The sequence below is a fragment of the Gopherus flavomarginatus genome, chromosome 8, assembly GCF_025201925.1.
Source record: "Gopherus flavomarginatus isolate rGopFla2 chromosome 8, rGopFla2.mat.asm, whole genome shotgun sequence".
NCBI classification, from domain to species: Eukaryota; Metazoa; Chordata; order Testudines; family Testudinidae; genus Gopherus; species Gopherus flavomarginatus.
Genome location: NC_066624.1, coordinates 63463576 through 63487710, shown reverse-complemented (window position 1 = coordinate 63487710; position 24135 = coordinate 63463576). Strand labels below are relative to the sequence as shown.

The 24135-nt window shown below is 50.4% G+C and overlaps 1 protein-coding gene across 6 annotated transcripts in view; it reads right to left on the bottom strand.

Moving 5' to 3' along the window:
* The window catches only part of DGKG (diacylglycerol kinase gamma), a 206516-nt gene that overhangs the window by 90904 nt on the left and 91477 nt on the right, over positions 1 to 24135 (bottom strand). For 3 of the 6 annotated variants that reach the window (XM_050965403.1, XM_050965402.1, XM_050965406.1), the window contains exons 3-8: positions 22885 to 22961; positions 13487 to 13507; positions 11138 to 11303; positions 9361 to 9423; positions 6876 to 7133; positions 5585 to 5755 (exon numbers count right to left, since the gene is read on the bottom strand). In XM_050965403.1, coding sequence (XP_050821360.1) covers positions 5585 to 5755; positions 6876 to 7133; positions 9361 to 9423; positions 11138 to 11303; positions 13487 to 13507; positions 22885 to 22961 — 756 coding nt within the window. The remainder of the gene's footprint in view (positions 1 to 5584; positions 5756 to 6875; positions 7134 to 9360; positions 9424 to 11137; positions 11304 to 13486; positions 13508 to 22884; positions 22962 to 24135) is intronic. The other 3 variants (XM_050965405.1, XM_050965407.1, XM_050965404.1) reach the window with 3 other exon arrangements.

Below are 24135 nucleotides of genomic sequence, written 5' to 3'. Positions count from 1 at the left end.
TGGGCGTGGTGCCAGAGATGAGCAAACCACTGTTGTAAAATATCAACTCTAATGCAGGAAAATCTTACCAATCCAATGTATTTCTTCCCATCCTCTCCATACAGGGCATTGATGTGCTGCCCTTCTCTGCTGTGCAAGGTGAAAAGCCAACTCACATAGTATGTCCTGTATAATTAACAATGAGTGAGGGCACCTACAGCCTTGGGAAGTGATCTTCTCCATTATTTAAACTCAAACTGGATAAAAGCAATAAATACCAGGAGTGAGACATAGCAGAAATGTACATGTGCATATTTGAGCAGTCGAGCTTTCCCCATGTTTCTTCCCCAAGAAAGACCCTGAATGTAATTTTTTCATTTGGATTTTTTCCTGAGGGAATGTTTTAAAACAAAATGCAATTGTTTCAGTTCACTTTGAACAGAAATTTCCATTTCCTTTGGTTTTACAATCAAAACATTGTACACGCTTTGGAATTTGGTGCTTTCCCTTTTCTCCATCTTTTTTTTACCCTGGAGACGACAGAAAAAATGTTGCTAGTGGGTTATTTTTTCATTCTTTTCTTCGTGACTTTTCAAAACGTCTGCAGCTTTGGAAAAGTGGCAGAGAGGCCCAAGGAACAATGATGCTCTCTAGCATTGCCTGGTGTTCATTATGTGGGTCGTACTTACAGCAAGTTGAAATTTTTTTTGTCAAAGCAGTTTCCCATCACAAAACACTGTTTCAACTAACTGGAATAATTTCCGTGAGTTTGTAGAGAAAACAGCTGGATTAAAACCATTTCGAAAATGTCATATCTTCCCACATTGACATTTTTGGTATAAAAAGTTTTGATTTTTCATTTCAAAATGACTTTTTGTTTTGAAATGTATGTTATATTTAAAAAGTAAACAAATTACAAATGATCAAACTTGAATGTTTCAAACTTCTCAGAACAAAATGGTTCAATCAGCCAGAACTTTGTTTCATGACAAATTGTGACATTTTGACTTTTTGTCCTGATTCAGAATGCAATTATTTTTCAAAAGCTCAACATTTTCTGTGGGATGGAAGACTCATTTTCCAGTCAGCTCTAGACATGCTTTTCTACATAGCAGACAGAACGTCACATACACATCTGAGGGAGAGGACTGTATAAATACACCCTCTAGTCTAGTAGAAACTACCCTGTGTTACAAGCTGGGAGCTCGGGAGTTTTAATACTAGCTCTTCCTCTGTCCGCTGTGAACATTTTTAGCACCTCACAACCTTACTAATAGGAGCTAGGTTACACTAACAACTAGGTAACTGGCTTTAAAATCTGGAGTGTGTGTAATTTGAAAATGGCCCTTCTTTAAACTGGAGATAGATTTTCCTCAGGCTATTTTTAACATGTATTAATTAAAAAAATTAAATGGCTCCTTCGCTGAAACCAGAAGACGTGGCCCGTGCTAGTCACCTGCTGGTGTTTGTGCATAAGTCTGTTCAGAGCAACTGGCCGTTTAAAACCAAAGCCGGTTGTTGTTCACTGCGGAAGAGTGAACCATGTGGAAGTCACAGAGACACTCTGGGGCTTAGGCAAGGCTGGGCTAGGGGCAGCACTGAAGAGAACGGGAAGGACAGGTGCAGAAGGGAGGGAAGCTAGCATTAGGAGTGAAGATACAGGGGCTGTTGGGAAGTGAGAAGCAGCATGTGGGGATTCCCTGCCTGGGGAGAGGGGATGCAATGGGAAACACAGCAACTAACGAGTGTGCAGCCTGGCAGCACTGCTGCGTTTCATACAGCAGAGCGGATGACCTAACCCCAGCTCCTCTGGGCAGGAGAGAGCACACATAGGCGCTGCCCACGCTCCCCACACAGCCTCCCTCAACATCACGTGCCCAGGAATAGTGGGGGACGTAGCAGCCAAGTGTTCATCCCCATTAGTATTCAGCACAACCCAGTTAACATGTGTGAGAAAGCACAGCCTGACCCCTTTCAGGAGCCTCTCTCTCTACTGTAGGCAGCAGCTTTGGGTGTCGCAGGTTAGCAGCACTTTAATTGACGACATAGGCCGGGGGAGAGGCCACCGTATATGGACTTAAAGAGGAATGTTGTTTAACAAAAAGCTCCCAGAGGTTTGGCTTTCCCACGGCTGTGACTGATACTGTGGCAGTGCCCAGGGACCAGAGCTGCACTGGGCGAGTCACTGGACAGACGAGGAAACTCAGAACCCTCCTTGCCCCAGAGAGCTCCGAGTGAGCTGACGCTTTTCAGACAAACAGCTTAAAAATGCAGCTTCTATCAGCCCAAAAGCATTCATGATTTTGACACAAATTTACAGAATAGTTTCAGTCAATTTCTTCCCCAGGCTCGATTCACAAGGGGACAGGGGGCTGTGTATTGTTGGGGTGCTGAAAGCCATTGAACCAAACTGTAAACCCTGCATGGAAACCACTTCAAGCCAGGGATGTGGCCACACCCTTAGTTCTAGCACCAATGCAAGGGGACTTGGGCACCATTCACAAAACAGCCAGAGGAGGAGGAAGCCCCCTTGCCTCCCTTGTAATCTTTAGCTCTGTGGTAGGCCAGTCACCCGGGATGTGGGAGGGCCAGGTGCCAATCCCCTCAGCCCAGGCAGTGCCCTATCCACTCTGATCCCCCTTCTGGTCCAACGACTACTCAAGTATTTTATACAAACGGAACAGCTTCAGCAGGAGTGTCTGAGAGAGACCATTGTGATCACTGCCCTGCCCCAATCCTTCCTCTCATTCAGCACCTGACAATGTGCCAGCCAGGGGCATAGACATGGGTGGGTCAGGGTGGGGTATGGCCCACCCACTTACCATCCAGGCCCATCCAAATCTGAGCAGGGCTGTAGTGCTGCCACACTGTGGAGGCGTCACTTGGGCACCTGAAATCCAGGACGGAGCTATGCGCCCACCCTTCAGAAAGCTACGCTCCGGCAGCTCTGCCTTGCCATTTTCTGAGCCGCCTCATGCACATGCCCAGCTCATCAGGTGCAGCCCTGAGTGGGGGCACCAGGGCTAGGGCACAGGTGTGGTGTCAGGGGACAAGCTGAGCTAGCACTGTTTGTCCTTGCCCACACACCCGAAAGTTGGGGCCCACCCAAATTTCCACTCCTAGCTAGGCCATTGGTGCTTGGTGTACCTTGACTCAAAGGTGAACATTTAAGGCGCTTTGGCTGTTGAGCTCAATGGGTTTCAGGACCCAAGAGCTGCAAAGCAGAGTGTAAGTTACAAAAAAAATTCCAAAATTTTGAACTGGCATCATTTCAAGTCAGTTTGGTATCAAACTATGCCTGCCCATGCTGCCACGGTGCCTTATGGGAATTGTAGTGCAGGTGCCTCTTGTTCCCATTCTCCCTTATGGGCTGGACTCCCTGGTTGGAGTACATCTCCCATGATGCACCTGTAGGCATGGGACTTTCATCATGCACCACGCAGCTCAGTCAGATGAGAGACTGCTGTGCATCATGGGAGATGTAGTCCAGTGAAGGAGCCCAGCCATGAACTACAACTCCTACAAAGCATTGAGCCACCATAGTTAATGCTGAACTAACCCAAAACATTTTCATTTCTGGTCAGTTCAACAAACTGAAATAGTTTCGATTGGACCGAAACCCTATTTTCCATCACAAAATTATTCTGAAGGAAAAGTCCCAACCAGCTCCATTTAGCACTGCCTTTGGCGAAGTCCCAGCTGCTAAAAAAACAAACAAACTGGGGAAACATGGACATGTCTAGCTAATTCGGCATTTCTTTCTTTCATTGCCAGGCAGAGCCCAAGATTTAAATGGAGACAGAAAACTAGAGCCCTGTGCAGATAAAAAAAGTATATCCATATCTGATCCGCGATCTGACAACATGGTCCATGGATGTCTGCATCCGCAAATATGAAGCAGATATCTGCAGATTTGCAGGGCTCTACAGAGAACCTGTGCTGTCTTTTGGAGAATGGTGCGCCTCTTATCTCTGTCTCCCTTCACTGCCTCTTCAGAACGGAGGTTCCAGGTCAGACTGTTTCCCCAGAAGAGAGGTGTCTTTGAGGGCTCAGTGCAGCAGGATGAAGAACAGGGGCACGGATGGGGGAGTTTGCTGCTTTTTAAAATTTCATCAACATTGCAAATATTTCACCCACTCTGGTGGAGAGGTGAGGCATGGGAGCAGTGATGCTCTGGAGGAGGTGGAGTGGTTACAATACTGGTCTGAAAGAGCTGGGAGGCAAAGGGGGGCAGAAATCAGACACACCATTTATCAGGGAATATCATAGGCCTTGGCTCTTCATCTGCAGCTCCTGGACACCAGGTGGCAAAGAAAGATGCAAGTTCAAATCCAAACTCCTTTTAAAAAAATGAAAATGAGAGAGTATCCTGGACTGAAGCACTTCATTGAAATCAGCAAAGCCACTTGCTTTTTACTGTCATAATCTGGAGTTTTCCTTTCATAGAATATCAGGAGGTCATCTAGTACAACCCCCAGCTCAAGGCAGGACCAATCCCCAGACAGATTTTTGCCCCTGATCCCTAAATAGCCCCCTCAAGGATTGAACTCACAAGTCTGGGTTTAGAAGGCCAATGCTCAAACCACTGAGCTATCCCTCCCCCCAATGGAGTCACACATCTAAGATCACCTCTACTGTCATCCTTATCACTGCCCCACACATCAGGGCCTCTTGGGACAACACAGCAACTCAGATTTTCCAGCTCTAAACAACACAGACCCCCACCACTTGAGGGAAACCAAGGCCTTGTCTGCATGGGACAGGTTTATCATCACAAATTTAAACCGATCTAGTTATAATTGCCTATGTGGATATGCTCATATTGGTGTAAGAGGGGCTTCAGTCTAGCTTAGTTTAGCTTGTGTCTCTTGGGAAGGAGGCTCAAGCTAAACCAAATGAAGCCACATTTCTACTGGAATAGGAGTGTCCACATGGTGGGTAATAACTATACTAGTATAACTGGTAAAATTTTCCCACGTAGCCAAAGCCTGATTTAGCTGTTAGCCTGTGACAGTAATGCAATCCTGATTCCATGCAGTAGAGGGCAGTGGGGTGCAACCACTCTAATAAGTCCATCACAATACAGTATTGCACTGGGGAGAGGAGTCCTCTCTGTAAGCTGGCAAGCTTGTTTCTCCCACCAACAGATGTTGGCCCAATCACAGATATGACCTTCCCCACCATGTATCTCTAATATCCTGGGACTGACATGGCTACAACTATACTGCATGCACCACTGACAGACATAGACGTACGAGTGACAGGGGAACTATGGCAAACACTGACGTTTCTGCTATTTTCTCCTTTAAATATTGCTATTGCTCCAGAAAAGCTCATCTCAGATGCATTTTGCCTTAGCCCAGGTTATAGCGAATTCAGGTACGTTGCTAGAGTCACGCGAAGTCAATGAGCCAGCTGGGAACACAAGACTTTCCTCGCCCTCACAGTCTTTTCTCCCTTCTCCCAGTCACCCATACAGAACAGCCTTTCTGAACCAGTCCTCCCAGCTCTCCCCACCCAGCCCCACCTTTAAACAAGTCTCCTGGAGCCACGTCTCTGGTAGTTTTGGCTCACATGTTCTCTCTCCGTGTCCACCAGCACTTACACTCCAACTTGTCCTCAGCCCGGCCCCTTTCCAGCAGCGACAAGTAGCAAACGATGTCCTTCAGGTAGGCTACCTGAGACATGAGGGCTGGCAGGTGTGGATTAGCCGTTTTCAGGGAGTTGTGGGTCTTGCGCAGGCTGAACGGTAACCTCTTCTCCAGGCTTCGTGAGCCTGTAGGAGGAGAGGAGAAAATTCAAGGCCACCCCAAAAATGCCAGCTCCACCCTTCCTGGTCTTTCCCACGTGACCTGACCCCTCGCCAAGCATTTTGTCCTCAGTTCCATGGTAGGACTGAGAGAATGCAAATAGAATGTGTAAGAACATCCCGTCTTGTAGTATTTTTGTGCTTCCATGGCACCACTTAATTTCACAGAGACCACCAGACAGCTGTCGGCTGGCATGACTCTCAGCCACTAGAGGATCGATGACCCATGGATGAAAGACTGACCTTCTGGCAGGCTAGGCAGAGGCCAGGGGCTGGGCTGTATAGGACATGCTGGTCCCCGAACCACATGCTCTTCTCTGCACCACGCACTGGAGTTAATGAAGGAAATTAAAATAAAAGGGAGAGGCAGCTTGTTGGCTTGCCAAGGCTCAGACCGGACACTCTCAACACGCAGCCCAGCAGGGCCTGGCCCTGCACAGATGGTTGGAGCTGGGGATATTTCCTGCCCTCCTCTTGCTTGTGGAACTCGGGACAGAGATAAGTCACTTTACTACCCCGTCAGCCTCTGGGACCACTGCTGCTATGTAATTAAGACATTGACGGACGGCGTTTCTGTGGGCTTGGAGACTTATGGCTCAAGTCACAAGAAAAGGTGCTAAGATGCTGTGGCCCCCACTGCTATAGAACTGCTGCTCCTGCTGGGATCAGACAGACTGCGCATCATCCGTAACTCATTTGGCTCAGCATTCAGAGGATCAAATTCCCACCCAGAGAACTTCCCCTGGTGGAATCTATTGCCTCACAGAACCCAGCGTCCAAACATCTGTCACGCCCTGTGCAATGGTTTGATTCTGAGACCCTCTCCCACAAATTAAGAGTCCCAGAGTCAATGTCCCCATTTCTCCCAGCGGTCAAGAGAACTGGTACAGCCCCTGAGCTCTGCTGGAAGCACCAAGCTGGCTTTGCAGCCAGATTGGTCCCATTTATCTGCATTTCCTCTCTAGGCAGGAAGATGAGGGAAAAAAACAAGCCCCCAAACTCTGGCTTTTGTCGGCTTCTCCCTATGAGAGGCCAGACAAAGCCAAGGAGCCTGTGGGATGAGCCAGAGGCCTGTAGCAAAGCTCACCTGGGGACTGAGGGCTGAGCACAGCCCCAGCGGAGATCTTCGAGGAGCCTGATGAGTTGTGAGCAGAGTGGGTGTCGGCGGTGGATTTCTGAGAGGAGGATCTGGACCAGTTGGGAGAGGCGTTCCCAAGGGCACTGGTGTTGGCTAGAGGCGCAGGGATCAGAGAAGCGGACTGCTGGTCTGTGAGGCTAGAGGGTGAGCTCCTGGAGTCAGGAGTGTGTCTTCCCAGGGCACTTAAGAGAGTTTTCCCATTGATCCCTGACAGGCAGACACAGGAACGTGGAGAGTGTGACATCCATGACCCAAACTCACCCAACCGTCCCTAAAGATGGCTGAACCAAAGGAGCAGGCCCCAGCGCACGGGCCCAGAGTCCTGCTGGGGCTTGGACAGTGCCAGGTTTGGAGAACCCATCTCGGGAAGCCGCTCCTGGGGCAACACACCTGGGCTGTGTAGCACACACTCTTGCCCTGCCCTGTGGAGTCATTAGCCGGTCCCCAGGCCAGTGTGAAATAAAAAACAGGACTGTGGTCCCCTGGGATCTCCCGAGGGCAGCAGCACCCGGACTCTTCACTCTCTCCATTTGTGAGCAGGGCCGGTGCAAGGATGTTTCGTGCCCTAGGTGAAACTTCCACCTTGCGCCCTCCCCATGCCCCCGCCCTGAGGCCCATCCCCCGTGGCAGCTCCCCCCCTCCACCCTGAGCCCCGTCCCCCGGCCCCAGCTCATCCCTGCTCCACCTCCTCCCCGAGCATGCTGTCACTGCTTCACTTCTCCTGCCTCTCAGGTTTGCAGCGCCAATCAGCACCCCCCTTACTAGCTGCAGGCGGCCCTCCCCGTGCTCCCCTGCCCCAGCTCTCTCCACTTAAATGCCGGCGGTGACCGGGGCGGCCGAAGATCAGGCCGCCGAAGTCGCTGCCGAAGAAAATGGCACCCCCCAAATCCCAGTGCCCTAGGTGACCGCCTAGGTCGCCTAAATGGTTGCACCGGCCCTGTTTGTGAGGGATCTGGGGCTCTGTCCCCTCCCCAGGGGTCGTCCCACTTGGCCGAGGGGGACACAGTTCTAGAGGTTCCATGGAATCTCCGTGGGTGATCTGAAAAACAACCTCCGGGAATCTCCCCTCCCCGTCACCTCCTGCTGCTCTGGCCTTCACCTGGGGCTCCTACCCATGTGGGCTGCCTCAGATCCCTCAGTTGGCTGATCTCTTTCTGGCCACCAAGGGCAGGCTACTCTCTCCAGAGCACGTTCCTGGCTCTCTGCGCTGCCCCTCTCACACATACCCCTGCCTCCAGGAGCTGGAGCAGAGCTGGGCACAGAGCAGCTCTGAGCAGCTGCTCACCACACGCTTCCAGGACACTGGCTGATCCACCTGTTTCCCAGCCTGGGTTTTCAAGGCTGGTCTGCTGAGGTGTCTCCGCTCTCCCTGTCTCCACTTATCTGAGGGATCTTTGGGGAGGGAAAGGGGCAAGTCCCATGGGGCTCTGTGCTGCTGGGGGAGCAGAGAATACGCACTATGGGACTGGGAGCTGTGCACAGAGAAAATGAGAAGCAGCTAGGCTGCAGATGAAAGGCCACCATGGAAAAGTCCTACAGACTGTAACAGGAAAATCCAGGGGGCTAAATAACAGAAAACGCCATCCCCATGCTACCCCATAGTCCCCTATAACCACCGCCAGGGAGATAATTCTCCATTACACTCTAGAGGACACTTTAACTACAGAGAGATTCTCATGTCCCTAGCTAGCTGGAACCTAGAGAGGGAGATCAACACCTGGGAGTCACTGCCTGGGGGATATTCAGCCTGGCCTTGCCAACTGGGCCTGATTCCATACACAAGAGGGTCCACACTGCCACTGCTTTCTCCGGCCTTTGAGCCGGGTTCTTTCTGATGTGCTATTAATTGGCCAGAAGGAGTCAGCAGGGTGATGCAATTCCATCTCCTTTGTGAACCAGCTTTTCACATTAGTCCCAGCACAGGTCAGAAGATTCCTTAGACCTCTGGGCCCCACCTGCAGGTGTTTCTTGGCGCTCCAGGCCCCCATCTCCATGGAGCTCCCTGCATATGAGAGTTAACAATTCATTCCAGACCTGCAGCTGCCTAGAGTGCACTTGAAAAAGATCAGCACCCCTCATTGTACTGACTGCAATTGGGAAAGACCTGGCCAGATTAAAGAATAATGCTCATCTTCTTCTTCTGCACTCAGCTGACTTCAGTAATACATTCCCCTACACTGTAACACCAGACATACAAAGCCCTGCATGTCAACACTTCCAGACCAGCCACTGGGGGGAAGAAGGGTCAGTGGGGGGGGGGGGGGGGGGCAGGGGGAGGACGGTGTCTGTCCTTGGTAAACAAGGGAGACAAAGCTGTAATTTGGGCTGGGTGGAAGCTTGTTGGTTTGTGTCTGTCAGTTGATTGCTTTCCCTCCCGTTTTAGCTGGGCTGAGATTCCAAATGTCATGCCATGAGTCACAAACACAGTGGGTACCTGTGACGGGGGCGCAGGCCACTTCAGTCTGGATGGAGATGCCCGCATCAATAGATTTTGGCTCTGAGTACGTAAGAGAAGCAAAAGAATAAATACACTGAATGTATCTGCAGTCATCTGAGCTCTGTGAGAAATAGTGCAGTAGTACCCACTCCAACCTCCCCTTCCTGGGAAAAAAGTCAAGGAAGCAAAGCATTTAGTGACAAGTACTTCTACCAAAGTTCAGTGGTTGGGCATGGCCACCTCATCATGGATCTGTGGATTCCTTCAGAGCCACATATGCACACTGGCATTTGTCGGAGGATACTCTATTAATTATGGTAAGAATTAACTTTACAGACATAGAATTAGCCTACAATTTGGCACTGGGAGTCAGATGTTCCCATCTGAGGAGCTGTGATAGGAACATGCTGCATTCCCTCTGTCTCTCTATCTCCTCCAGAGCCCTAGGGTGCAAGACCCACATCTGGGAGCAAGGTACTGCCTCTTGTGAATATTACATTGCACTATCGAATCCCACTGGGATACACGGCACCTACTGGAATCCACAGTCATTGCCTTGAGCTGCACAATGTCACATGCTGCACCCACCCACCCTAGTCCTGAGAGGGCCATACTATCCCAATCTGTGGGATGAGTGCTGGGGCATATGGGTCTGCAGTCACTGTCCACGTCTCTGAGGCTGAATGGGGAAACAATGCTGCAGCTCCAGCTGATGTGTCTTGGCCTGGCCTCCCCATGATGGAGGCCACTGTGAGCACTTAAATCCTGTGCTCCAGTCCCTCCACTCTGCTCCCACTGCCTGGTCCTCATCCTAGACCAGGTGCCAGCTACAGCAGAGACCATGTTTTCACGTATAGATCACCACCACAGCTGCACTCTTGTGGGACAATGCCGTCCCAAAGCTCAGGGAGAAGTACACGAGAGTTAGGGATAAAGCATTCTTTGCCACAGGGACCTGGCTACAGAACAAGCTCCCAGAGGAGGGAAGGCCAGGCCAGGCCAGGCCCTGATGAACTTTAGGAAACACTGCAAAACTCTCCTCTCTGAGGAAGCCTTTCCACTGTCAACAGTCTGACCCTCACAACATCAGCACACCCAGCCAGGCCCAAGGGAAAGAGCTTTCCATACCCTGAAAAGGGAGGAGAACCAGAGACTTCACGATGCTCACCACAGCTCTCGCTTTGCCCTTCCACTGTACGCGGAAGCTGCTTAGATATGACAGCATTGCAGAACCTCATGGTTGGCAGGAGTCCGCAGCAGGCTGGTTGTGCGCTCAGTACAGAGACACACGGAGGCTTCCCAGACCATAGGAGTGCCAGCTGCACAGTTCTGTTCGCGGGGCAGGATATCACTGGAACTGGCTCTACTTCAGCAGATTCTGACTATTTACAGTCAGGCAAAATGAAGTCCTAAGTAAATTGTGGGTCCCTTCCAGCGACTGGGAGCAAACCTCTTCCTAGCAGCCTGTGATGTGCATGGCTGTGTAAGGGCAGCCGTTTGGGTGTGTTACTAAAGTACTAAAGAGGGGTCAAAAAGAACTGGAGAATGTTGCAGTGAAAAACAGACACCCTGGCACCTCCAATACACAAGATTCCTAGAGTGTGAGGCTGGAGGGACCATTAGATCATCTACTCTGAGCTCCAGGATGCGACCTGGTAAAGGATATTGACTTCCATTTCTAACCTAACACAAAGTCACAAGTTGCCCATGCTCTGCATCAACTGCTAGTGTGCAGAGCAGACAGGAGAGCAGGAGCAGGCCAGACGTTGCTTACCCAGGATGTTGAGCTGCGAGATGCTGGAACCTTGTCGCCGAGACTCTGGGGAATACTGGCAGATCTTGCGTTTGAAGGACATGAAGAGGTGCTGGCAGAGCTCCTCAGGAATATCCACCTCCAGGTACGTCTTCATGAAGAGCCGAAACCCTTCGTAGTCAATGGGCTATGGAGGGGAAACAAAGGATGCTGTTAGAAATACCCTGCCCATCCAGAGCCACTCTGCTCCAAACCATTGTTTCCACAGGGCAGTTAGCTTTCCACAGTATGCTCCAGGCAGGACTCTTTCTAAGATGCCTATGGGAAAGGGGAAAAGTGTTTTCCAAACATTGCCAGTGTCTGCACCAGGGGGGTATGAAACTGGGAGCTGCTTGGAGAGCCCTTGGGGAAGCCACACCCCATGAGCTTGCTGGAACATGCACAATCCCATTTTGAACATCTACAGGACTGTGAGCGGGGTCTCGTGGATGGAGCTTGGTTTGTGGGAGGTACTTCCCCCAACCCCTGCCAGAGTTTAACCCCTGCCCTTGGGTGTGACGGCTTTAACTCCTCCACACCCAGCTTCCTGCCCTGAAAGCACAGGCCCTCCATGGGCATGACAGCGCACATGCCAGCCAGCCAGGAGCCGCTTTGCTGGGCTACACTGCAGGGACTGGAAAGGGGAAATGTCTTGATGCCACCCTTCCCTTCCCTCCCAGCTAGTGCGACTCTGCCCGAGCTCCCTCCGCCTGGCCATGCAGACGTATCCCCGGCTGCCCTTTCCGTGCTGGGGCACAGGGAGATGATCCCCACACTCTACCGGCCCAGAGAGGAGTTGTTGTGTAGCTCTTTGGCCACAGCAGGAAACAAGTTGCTGAGCCCTGGAGACTTCCCCTTCATTGGCTGCACTGGAGAAGGGTGAGCAGATGTTGGGAAGCTGCCAGCCTCCCTCTTCTCACAAGCCCTCTCGGGGCTGGACGCTGGCACGCTGGCACCAGTGAATGGTAACTGCCCCCTTCCCCTCAGCTCCTGGTGGACAGGAGCCCACCACCTGTCCCCAGCATGGCTGGATCTGACTGGTACCCGTGCTGGCAGTGCCAGTGGAGAGCTGATGTGCCTGGATGGGGACGACAAAGGGAGCCATGCCCTGCTCTTTTCCATGCAGTCTCTGCCTGTCGTGGCACCATTCTCCTGTGCTGCCATTGCACACAGCACTGATCTGAACAGGGCTCTGCAGGAGCTGATGTTTCTCCCCCCTCTTCTCAGCCCCAAGGGAGAGCCCTTGAAGAGGCTACGTGGGGAGAGGTGTGGTAGGCCCCCATCCAGCATGTCTACATGGCAGACATGGGGTCTAAGTGCAGCATGCGGAGAGAGGATAGAGAGCTTTGATCTAGCTAGCTTGTGTACCGAGAGCATTGACTGCACGACAGCATGGGCTGTATAGAGTGTGGGGTCTCAGCACCCAAGCTAGCTCAATCTACATGCGGTGATCACACCCCAGGCCATGCCACTTAGCTTTTTAAATCTTTCCTCAACAATCAAACCCTCCAGTCTCCTGCCTCAGTGCATGGCACATCTCAGCCCAGGCACTGCTCAAACTGAGCTTTCTGAATTTAACTACACAGGCCTTCATTACCCACACAGGCCTTCAACCTAACATTTCATGGCAATGTGCCTGTGGCATCGAGGTCCAAACATCTCTGTTCACTTGGGCAGCGTAGCCAACAGCTTCTGCCGCAGCGACATGCAATCACAGCCGTTTCCATGGATAGTTTTGGAAAGTTAAGGGCCTTGTCCAATATTCAGTGATTTCTGTATGGTATCACCTGTGGCACATGGGCTAAGGTTGGGTCTGCAGAACAGTATGCACAGAGCTATATGGAGGGGTTCTCTGGCCCATCAAGATGGGACTGTACCCATGCTGGATGGCGTGGAGGGGTACCCAGACCCATCTCTGGCTTGGCAGGGAAATACCAAACTCCTTGGACCTGGGAAAGGCTGCAGCTGTCTGTCGTCATTGCAGAGGTTTACTGGCAGTGGGAAAGACACCTGCCAAGTGCACTCCTCGCCACCTCCCATTGCTAGGGGGAAAACTGGCTACCCAGCAGCCGAGACATTGCCAATTGCTTACTGTCTTGTGGAGCCCTAATAAAAGTGGCTCTCCCTGGGCTCTGTACCTTTCTCCTGCTGCTGACTGGTCTTTGCTTACCCTGTGGGGACCTGCTGGCCACAGGTGCATGGCTGGGTGATGGCTTCCCTGTTGGGACTCCTAGCTGAGCATGCGAAAGCCAGCATGCAGAGTCAAAGCTAATAACCTAACCACAGCCACCCATCACAACTCAAGTGGGGAGAAGAAGGCAGGTCTCTTACTTGGTTCAGGGTATCTTGCTTCTGCAGCAGATGAGAGCAGAGAAAACAGAGAGGAGAGTTTAGTCAGCGGCAGGAGGGCAGGAGCCCTGGCAGTGCTAGCACACACCCAGAGACACACTGTGCAGGGAATGGCGTTGCCACCTTACTTTGCAAGCCTCAGGCTATGTGGTGTTTTTCTGGCAGCCCCACCTGCTGGAGTCAAGAGACTGCAGAAGAATCTCAGCTTTCATTTATAAGCAAGGGAAGTTTCCAGTCCACACCACTGCAGAGAAAAGCTTGAAAATGTGACCCAAGTTTGCCTTAAAAGCTCAAAAGCTGGGAGGAAAATAAAAAGAACCCAATGTTTGTTTTAAAAATTGCATGACTCTTAAACTAATCTCATGAGTTTGGGGGACCTGGCTCATACTTTGTGAATGTTTGGGGTTGGTGATGCTGGGGAAGTGGGAAAGAGAGGCCTTTAAAGAGTTAAACTACAAAAGTAACCAGTTGGTGGTTCTGCTGCTGTTCCCAAGGAACCCCTAACCCAACCTTGTGCTTTACTTTGCACTGCCTCAGCTCAGTGGGGTGGAATGGCCTAGCAGGCTGGAGCTCCCAGTCATGCTTTGGCAGCTGCCTCACTCCGACAGAACTTCTGAGCAGTTTTGGGCAGAGCAGGCATTGACCTGCCCAATACCCAGATGCGGAGGAGAGTGCCAGGCTCAGCACTCAGCAGTGAGGCTACAGCCCAAGCACCAGGGGTGATTGCAGGTGGTGATTGCAGGATAGGGGCAGAATGTCAGAAGGAAAAGGGGAGAGAGAGAATGAAGGGAGGAAGGGCAGATGGGAAGGACCAAGCCACAGAAGGGGAGGGAGGCGCTAATGAGAGGAGCAGGGAGCCATGAGGAGGAGAAGTCAGAAGATGACGTTGAAGCGGACAGATGAGAAAACAGCCAGTTGGCAGGTGGATGAGCCGAAGCGATGATGGGTTGGGATAACAACAGCTTGGAAGAGAGAGGGAGGGAAAGGGAAAACATCTGCCAGCTAGCCAGAAGGGTCCAGAAAGCAAAGATGACCACAGAGCTGGACACCACCATTCTTGATCCATCATGGGGACAGCAAGGCTTGCCTTGAGCCAGGGGTTCTCAGCTTGGACCTTGAGGCTGCCAATGGGGGTGAGACCACCTTTCTTTCCTTCATGGCTAGATGGGTGGTGGTGGCCCTGAAACTCTTCCATATGGTGACCCCAAGTTGAAAACCAAGAACCCCTGCCTTAAGGGGTGTACTAAGGAAGAGGACATGTTTGCCCAACTGAAGTGTGGCCATCTTTTCACCCTGACCTTTCAGACTTGGCATATGGGATGTATTTCTCATTGGCTTATGACTCTGTTGGCACACCCAGAGCTCTTGTCTGTCTTGATGGAATTGCAGGTCAGCTAATGAGAATGTCACCAAATGATCTTAAAATTGTGAAGACAAATGGATCTTTATGTTCATCTCAGTATTTATACCCCCCATCGCCACAGCAGTCAAATGGCGCTGAGCCATCATCTATCCAGGGCAGCAAATGGACATTCAGAGCTGGCTCCTCATCTGATGTCACTTGACAAATTTGCACTGCATTCACTAGACCTATACTAGTTCACACCAGCTGCAGATCTGGCCCTCTGCGGGAAGTCACCAATTGTACTGCTCGAGTGGGTGAAGTCCCTTGGCTGTATTATTCCATCACCAGCAGCACGCTATTATCACCCAGAAGTGCACATGCGGTTACCTTCTATTGCTCAAACAAGCTTTTGCATTCACACACACAGAAACAATGCCAGTGGGATTCTGGAGGCATTGTACCTGGGAGCACAAAGTGTGAGTCACTAGAGCCCAGGGTGCAAATTACTTCTTTCCTTGTCTCCCCAGTGCTATTGTTCATACTTTTATCGGTAAGGTCTGAGCCAGGCTTTTGGGCAGGAAAGTGGCAGATAGTTTAAAGTGGGCGCCAATACTTTGGCAGATGCAAAGAATCTATTGGAAAAATCAGTGGGCTGACTAGATTAGCTGGTAATGACATGTAAGCAGGGGAAGCTGGTGGAAAGGGGTAGCTGGTCCAATAACAAAGTGGTTTGCTAAGCCAGGTTTCTACAAGACTTTATTCAAGGACCTTAGTGTCCCCGGGATATAGGGAAAGGACGCAGGCTTTACTTAAACCTCAACTCAAAACAGAAAACACCAAGGTTGGGCAACTGGCCTGCCTTGGAGCAGCTGCCTGACTAGCTCTGCCCCTCCAGAGATTATTCCCCACCACAATAGTATGGATTCCTGTGGTCCCTCTGAGGAACCGCTTTGAGTGTCATGAATGACACATAGCAACAAGCTGCATCAAGCAGGAGAGGGAGGGATCTAGTAACGTGCTGAAAGGGTCAATGTCCCATCCAGTTTCAATTAATGTTCATCTATCCCCTGGAAATGGGAAGACCAGAGAGGCGGAGAAATAACTAGAAATATTGGCAAGAAAAGCATAAAATAATAAAGTGCAACACATGGGAAATAATGAGGCCAGCGTCCATGTGCAGAAAGTAGGAGCAAGTTCAGCAGTAAGTGCTGGCAGTGATAGTGGGCAGAAAATTAGACAGAGGCTCTCAACTGGATGGAGCTGCATAAAAGGCCAGTTATGGGCTCCATTCACAGAGAAGGGAGGTGAAGGACCTTCTCAGGGAGCTCTGTTGCCCCTTCTTCTGGCATGCTGCAGTCCTCAGGACCAGACAGTTACTGACAAATTTGATGGAGTTCAGAGAAGCGCAACAAAGTCCTTAGGGCGCTGAAGGGACTGATTTATGTGGAAAAATTCGAGAACTGAATCCATAGTGGATCGCACAGCTAAGTGATAGCTGAGGGGAGAGGGGTTAGTAGGCTCTGGAAGGGTGAAAATACCAGGAGTGGAGAAGAAATGAACTTGAGGGGGGTTTAACCAGGAATAATTCATCCAGTGAAGGGTTCTTGCCCACTGTACACTTGCCAGTGTCTAACTTCCTAGGGGAAATTGCTCAGGTGATGCGATTTCTGCTTTTTACAAGTGGGCTGAATCGAGTACAAGGGAGCGTTCTGTAGAACACATCCTGTATTTGCTCAGGAGCAGACTAGATGACTCACTAGGTCTCCATCTCTAAAGTCCGTCCCTGTCATCTCCAGGCCACAAGCGTCAAAGGGCAATTCCAATTTGAAACAGCCAGAGCAGTTGGACCACTTGGGGGCCACTGAGAGGAGTAGGAGAAGCAAGTCTGCCAGGACATCTCTGAAAATGCTATGGGAGTGAGCAAACCCACTAAGCTTTTCCCTGAAGGTGCCAACGTGGGTGGGAGGAAGGGGTTTGACGTGGGTCCCAGGACAGCTCCCTCACGCATCGCAGGGAAGGCGTGCGAGGAGCAGCATTTTGTTTACTAAATTACAAACAAGACGCTGGAGGAAATTTTTATCTTGGGTCAACTCCCCCTCACCCGCAGCTGATCTGTGCTTCGAAGACATTTTCAATGTAATTAGTCATTACACTGCTTTCCCCAGAATGTATTACACCTACATGATCCCTTCTGTGTAAGAGGGATACACTCACTGTGAAAGACACGTCATAGGAGAGAAGCAGCCAAAGGCTCCGTAGGCAGGAAGCAGTTAGAACTCATTGAGGTCCACCCACCACACATCATTTGTACAATGGCCTGTTTTCTCCTAAATGCCTGTCCACCGCTCTTCAATAGGCTCACAAGCGCAGCTCCTAGTGATGCCTTTTGTTGCTCTGTTCCATGTGGTAATTACCTTTGGAGACAAGAAGTTCCCTCTGTGCTGGCTCCTTGTCTAAAGTCAGTTTATATTCCTTGGCTCTGGCCCTGTTGTGTTCTTGAATAATTCTGCCACTTTCACTGCCTCTCCTAGCTGAGGACAACCCACTGCCTGTTCTTAGTCACCTCGCTTCGAATGATCCTAAACCAAACATCCCTGAGCTCTTTACAGTTACATCTTCTGCTAAAGGCTCTGTCCTACCGGATCTCATCTGAGCCTTTCAAAAAGCATCGTCTACAAAACCCAGCCATCCCAGGAGATGGGTTACAAGGGACAGACTCTTCCCGACCTAGTCCGATAGGACAGTCCATTGTCCCAGCCTTGTTCATGGCAAAAGAGCGGGAGTTGGAAAGCGTGAGGGGGAACAGAGACAGGTTTCATTGGGGGAGCACAGCCATATAGGGAGAAAACGGGGGTGGGTGTGTTTCATTTGCAAAGAGCGAAGCTGAATGCAGATACGTTGGGCAGGACTTTATTAAACCCTGTGCATGGCTCTCTCTGTCCATGTGACTGAGCTGCTTCCAACCTAACTCCCTGCATTCCCTATTCTGTCATCAATGCCCATCCCTTTGCCCCAACTCACTGATGCTGGGTAGATGTGCTCTTCTCAGGTGCCAGCTAACACCAGTAATGGTCCTGGACATTATCTGGTCTCTACCTGGTAGCACTGGAGGTGCATCAACATGTGCTCAAATCTCTTTGGAGCACTAAGACGTGGCTTTGCCATGACTGTCTCTAGGGATTTGTGGTCTGATTGCCCTATTGCTTGATGGCCATAGGTGTCCGGGTGGAATCATTCCACTCCAAACACCACAGCCAGAAGCTCTTTTTCTCTTCAGGCCTTACCCCTCTTCAGTCTCTGACAGGACTCTGCTGGCGTAAGAGACCGCCTACTCCTGCAGAAGAGCTACACCCAATCCTTTCTCTGATGCATCACATTAGTATGTCAGAGACTCTTCTGGCTGGTGCTATTTCAGGACAGGGGCATCCATTATTATTTGTTTCAGTGTGTCCAATGCTTGCTGTTGGGGACCTGCCCAGTCCCACTCAATATCCTGCCTTGTGAGCTGACGAGTGGGTTCCACCACTGGAGCTAGAACTTGGACAGAATTTTTATCGTTCCTATGAAGCACCATTCCCCTTTCACACCCACTGGAGCTGGCAGGTCTAACTGCCTTGGTCTTGTTGGGACCTGCCTTTAGTTCCTTGCTGTGAGCAGATGTCCAGTGTATGTCACTTCATGCTGTTGCATCATACTTTTTCTGGGTTCAGTTTTATATTCTTGTCCCTCCATCACAGTGGAAAAGATTGTTGTTTTCTGTCACAATCTCGTTCAGTTTCTGTATTGTTGCTCCTCTCCCTACAATAAGAATATCATCTGCAATTATGTTCACCCCAGGCAGTCCTTCCAGCACTTGGGTGAATCTTCTCTGAAACACATCTCGTGCTGGGCTTATGCCCATCACCATGTGCAGCCACGTGTAGGGACCAAATGGTGTTGCAAAAGTTGTCAGCACTCTTTCTCCAGGCTGTTGTACCAAAACCCACTCCTCACATCCAGCTGTAGAGATTCTGGCTTTGGAGAGTTCTAGCGAGATGGCATGAGTTGTGAGCAGTGGACAGTGACATCTTTTCAAAGCCCAGTTCAGTGACTCTGGGTCTATGCAGATGTGTTATTTGCCTGATGGCTGTCCTGGCCTCTACAGGTGCTATGATTCATAGATTCTAAGGCCAGAAGGGACCATGATGATCATCTAGTGTGCCCTCCTGTATAACACAGGCCAGAGACCTGCCCCACAATAAATCCTAGAGCAGATCTTTTAGAAAAAGAGCCCATCTTGATTTTAAAATTGTCAATAATGGAGAATCCTCCACAACCCTTGGGTAAATTGATCCAATTGTTAATTACTCTCACCATTAAAAATGTGCTCCCTATTTTCAGTTTGGATTTGTCCAGCTTCAACTTCCAGCCACTGGATCATATTACACCTTTCACTGCTAGACTGAAGAGTTCATTATTAAATATTTGTTCCCCGTTTGATGCCCCTGCTCTGTAGACTTCTAAGCTCAATGCTAGAGTACGTGGTGCCATTGGAATTTTCCTTCATGGTAAACGCCCAGGTTCTACTATGGAGTGTACTTGCAGTTTCAGCTTTCTTTTGAGACACTCCTTGTCTTGGAACACATCCCCATAGGCTCTTAAAATTACCTCCATTGTCCATGGAACTCCCCCTTTTGCTTCTAGCTCTGCCTCTATAACAGTCTGATGCTCTCCTCGATCAGATCCATGGCTTGTACGGCTGTATGCCCCAGGAGGGGTCAGTGGCACTTACCATCCGCCACCACCACAAACTTCAGCTGGCCCCAGTGGTTGTTTTCCAGGCTAGTTACAAGGAGGTGACACTTTTCTATGGGCTGCATTGTGCACTCATTGTATGTTATTAGACTGCAACTGCTCTTTGTGATGAGCATGTTTGAGAGCAATTCACACCAAGGAGTCACACTGCAGGAGGCCCTGCTAGCCCTCTGAAATCATACAAGGCTTTTCACTAGTAACATTGTTGTATGCACAGAGGTTGGTCTGGTCTCTTATTGCTCTCCTGGCCACAGCCTGAGCCTGATATGCTCTCGGGCTCCAGGAGAGTGTCATGGTGTCAGCACCGCTGCCCACTGTGCCCTCCCTCCCTTGTACAAGTCTGGCTGAATCTTTCTGGATCCTTCCTCTGCTCTGGCACACGCTGCTAAAATGGTTCAACCCACGTTCCTTGCAATGCTGTCCAGTGCAGGGTCCGTCTCCTCTACCTGCTCATGCCGTCTCCCTTGCTAAATGCATCTCCTGATGGGTATGAAACCCTGACCACCTGCTCGCCTTTGCTGTTGTCTCACTGTACATACTTCTGAGGCAGTTGTGCCTCCTAGAGCTGTCATCCTTTCTCTTGCAGCTTCCACTGCACGTCCCAAGGAAAAGCATCTGTCTAGTCTGAGATCACCTTCCCGGAGCAGCCACTCCCATAGGCGGGATCCCAAGTGCTGCAGACTGTCCTGTCCTGAATCAAGGAGTCTGACAAGCAGAGCTGTCCCTTGGGTATGGTGAATTGGGGCGACTGCCCCAGGCCCCACGCTCCAGGGCTGGAGTGCCCACCGACAGCCCCCCTACCAGAACCTCCCCCACCACCTCCTGCCTGCTGGCGGGCCCCACTGATCAGCACCTCCCACTCCCTCCCAGTGCCTACCGCCTGCTGTGGATAGGATGATTTGTGGTGTCAGAAGGTGCTGGGGGGGAGGGGGGAGGAGTGAGAGTGCAGCTTGCTTGGAGGAGGGGGCAGGGCGGGAAGAGGTGAGGTGGGGCCTTGGGGAAGGGGTGGAGTAGGGGCAGGGCCTGGGCAGAGCCGGGAGAGCACCTCCCCAGCAGATTAGAAACTCAGCACCTATGTCCCGGGCCCCGCACCCCCCTAGGGACAGCTCTGCTGACAAGTCCCCAGAATCACATATAGCAGCCAGTGTGCGTAAGGCAGTAGCATAGAGGTGGGTCTCTAGTCACTCTGCAGTTCTGCTTCAGGGAGCAACAGGGCACTGCTGTGAGGCTTGAGGCCATGGTGAGCTTCAGAGCGGTGCCAACCTCTCTGCTCTGTTCCCTAGTATGGTAAATTAGCAGTTTCACTTTCCTGCTGTTGTCATCCTCCGCATGGCCAGGTCTGTGCACAGCTCAGCTCCTCCTTCGCCCGGGTCCATCGCTGGGCTAGGTTTGTGCCTGCACAATCCAGGGCTGGGGGTGTCAAACCGAGTGCCATGGCTCACACTGCCAACTGCTGTGCTGCAGAGAACTCACCGCTTCGGTGCTGCCACTGCGTTTCATTCGCAAAGAGTGAGGTTGGAGGTGGGTAAGCTGAACAAGTGGAACTTTATTAAACTCTGTGCACTGCTCTGTCCATGTGACCATACTGCTTCCAGCCTAGCTCCCCGCACTACCTGTTCTGCTGGTGTCTCATCACTAATAGTCCCTCCGGGGAACATGGGTGTTCTGACTCCAGTTCCACTGATCATGATACAGAAGGGAGGGGCAAAGATCAGGTATTTGGGTAAAAGGTGACAACCAAATCAACCAGTGGAGTTCAAATATTATTGATGGAGGGGAATGAGAAGGTGGAAAACTCCTTCCTCTCTGTGACAGACATGGAGCACAGTTGCCAACTTTCACAAAGGAAATAAGCACCCCCACTTTCACAATAAGCCAAAAAATCAAGCTAATCCCATTTCAAAACAAGGCCAAAACAAGCTAATCCCTAAGAACCCCAACATGCTGTGACTAGATCCCCCAGCATGCAGTCTGGGACTGTGGTGGGCCCACTGGGCATCTCCCTTGCCTCTGCTTGCCTGCCCTCTTCTTGCCGGGAGCCGGTCAAAAAAAAGAAGCAACAAGCTACAACAAGCAACAAGCCACAAGCCAAAAAATAGCCAACAAGAAACTTACAAGCCAATTAAGCCCCACCCCAAAGCTCAATTTCTGCATTTTTTTCATGGGTTTGGCATGTATGACATGGAGGAGCTTTGTGATAATCTGAGAAAATTGATATTTAACCTAGTTATTGAGAGCGAGTCTATAACTTATACTGGATCATAGGATGCTTATCATAGGCCTATAATACTTGAATTCAAAGAGGACAAGCAGGAAAGCAACACAGTTTTCCCAGATAAGAGCATCCAGGTACACACTTGAAAGACAATGGGTCAGGGATACTGCTTCCTGTCTCCAAGTTGCAAGCCTGGTTTTGCCAAAGCTGGGAATTACCAGTCCTCCCAACAGCTCTGGGATTCATGGACTGTCCCACTGTATGCCCAAAACCTCCCTGTCCTCGCTGAAGTAGAACATATCCCACATTCAGGGCTGCCCAAAGGTTTCGCCTGCCCACCTCTCCACCTCCATCTCCAAGGGACTGAAGGGCCAAACCTGAGTGGCTCTGCGTCCTGCTTTAGCCACTTGAAATGCTGGGAGATCTGAGTTATTAGATCAAAGAGCTACACCCAGTTAAAAAGTTACTTGATTCCTGCCAAGAGTGTCAGTTGCCAGGGGCTGTCTAGGGAGTTGTCCGTGAGCTCAGACGCAGACACACACATGGGTCTTGCTGGAGTGTTTGAAGACATTAGGGCCTTCCTCAGCTCCAGGGAATGGTAAGCCTTAGGGAAAGGCAGGCATGCGAACAGACTGGCTATTGTTTTTAAGATCTGTTTTCTCTTAAACGCTTTTGTTCTAAATAAATGATCTCTTGCTTTTAGGAGAAAGTGTGGTCACTGGATACCACTGTCGTTACCCCGGAGGAAACAGACCTCCAGTTGCTCGACATCATCAGGCCTGCAGATGTAATTGCAGTCGATGCATGGGTGATTGCAGCCCAGAGCCTGGTGTGAGAATGGGTGAGTCACATAACTCCATCCTCAGATAGATGACGGCTCAAGGCCTGAGACATGGTGCGCTTGGGAAGACCGGGGTGGGGAGACAGAGGTGCAATTAGCTCAGTAGCTATGACACACTTATCAGCCTTTCTGGCCTGTTGGAAGGGGATGAATATGTAACATGCTGATGTTATAAACCTCCTTACCTGCTCTGGGTTATATTTTGAGAGGACTCCATCCCCTTGGAACTCTTCCAAGACATCCTTCAGCTTCTTAGTGGAATCTAGGAGGACAGAACCACATATGAAGCACTGTGATGCTGATGAAGGAACAGACTTCCCCGCTTGCCATGAAAACCATTAACAGCAGATCAAGTTGTGATGTCACAGGCTTTCCCAGTGATATTAAACCACCCATTTAGCAATAAGACAGCTAGAGGCTTAGCACGCTAGGAACAGTACCATGTACTTACCCACCTATCATTTCCCCTTCTCTGGAGCAGGCACCCGGTGCTCCAGCCCCCATTACAACTGGGGTTATTCCTCATCTTCCATACTCCTAGTTACTTACTTTGAACCTCCTGCTCTAGCTTCACAATGTGCAGCCAGCAGGGGGAGCTGTACTCCCAGGCACTGGGCCCAAGCTGAGAAGACAAACTATCAAGTCTGACTGGTGAACATTAAGAGAGGGTAGCCGTCTGCAGCCAGGGCACTTTAATAAATGCATAAGCGGATAAAGGATATACAAAACATGGAAATGAAGCCAGATCCCCGTCAGAGGGAATCCCATCATCTCTCTGCAGGAATGCTCCACAAGGGATTGAGATATTCTGACTGGAATTTAATGTAAAATTGGGCGATGTTGTGGGTGGTGTCTCATTGAGCACTAATGTCTGCATTCAGGGACGGAAAAATTATAGCTGCGTCAGTAAATTCTCTTGTTCACCTGGTGCGCCCATTACAGCTGAGAAGTGGTCAGCAGTAAAACCAATCTGCACAAACAGGAGAGAAACTTACAACTGAACCAAGATGAAAACCTGCTCTGATTGGAGGGTGGTTTTGGTTGGTTGGTTTTTTGCTTTTCTTCTTCCTTCCCCACCATGTAAAAGGTTTTAATGATGATAAAACAGCAAGAGAGACTGCAAAACCCATATGCAAACACAACACGTCTGTTTTGAAGTGATGGCTAATAGAATACACTGAAGACCAGGTAACTACCCAGCAATGTTTCTTGAACAAAGCACTGTGCTGTTCTACCCACGACACAAGGAGCCCTCACAGGATGGGGGATCTTTAATGAACAGTTCATAGGCCTCACAAACCACTGAATGTATCCATCTGACAATAGAGAGTATGAATGCCAATCCAGGAGGTTCAAGGATGCTTCCAGACAGAGAGTGGGAGCACCACGCAGCTGGGCCGTGTGCAGAAGCCCCTTTCATCTTAGCTGGGCCTGCC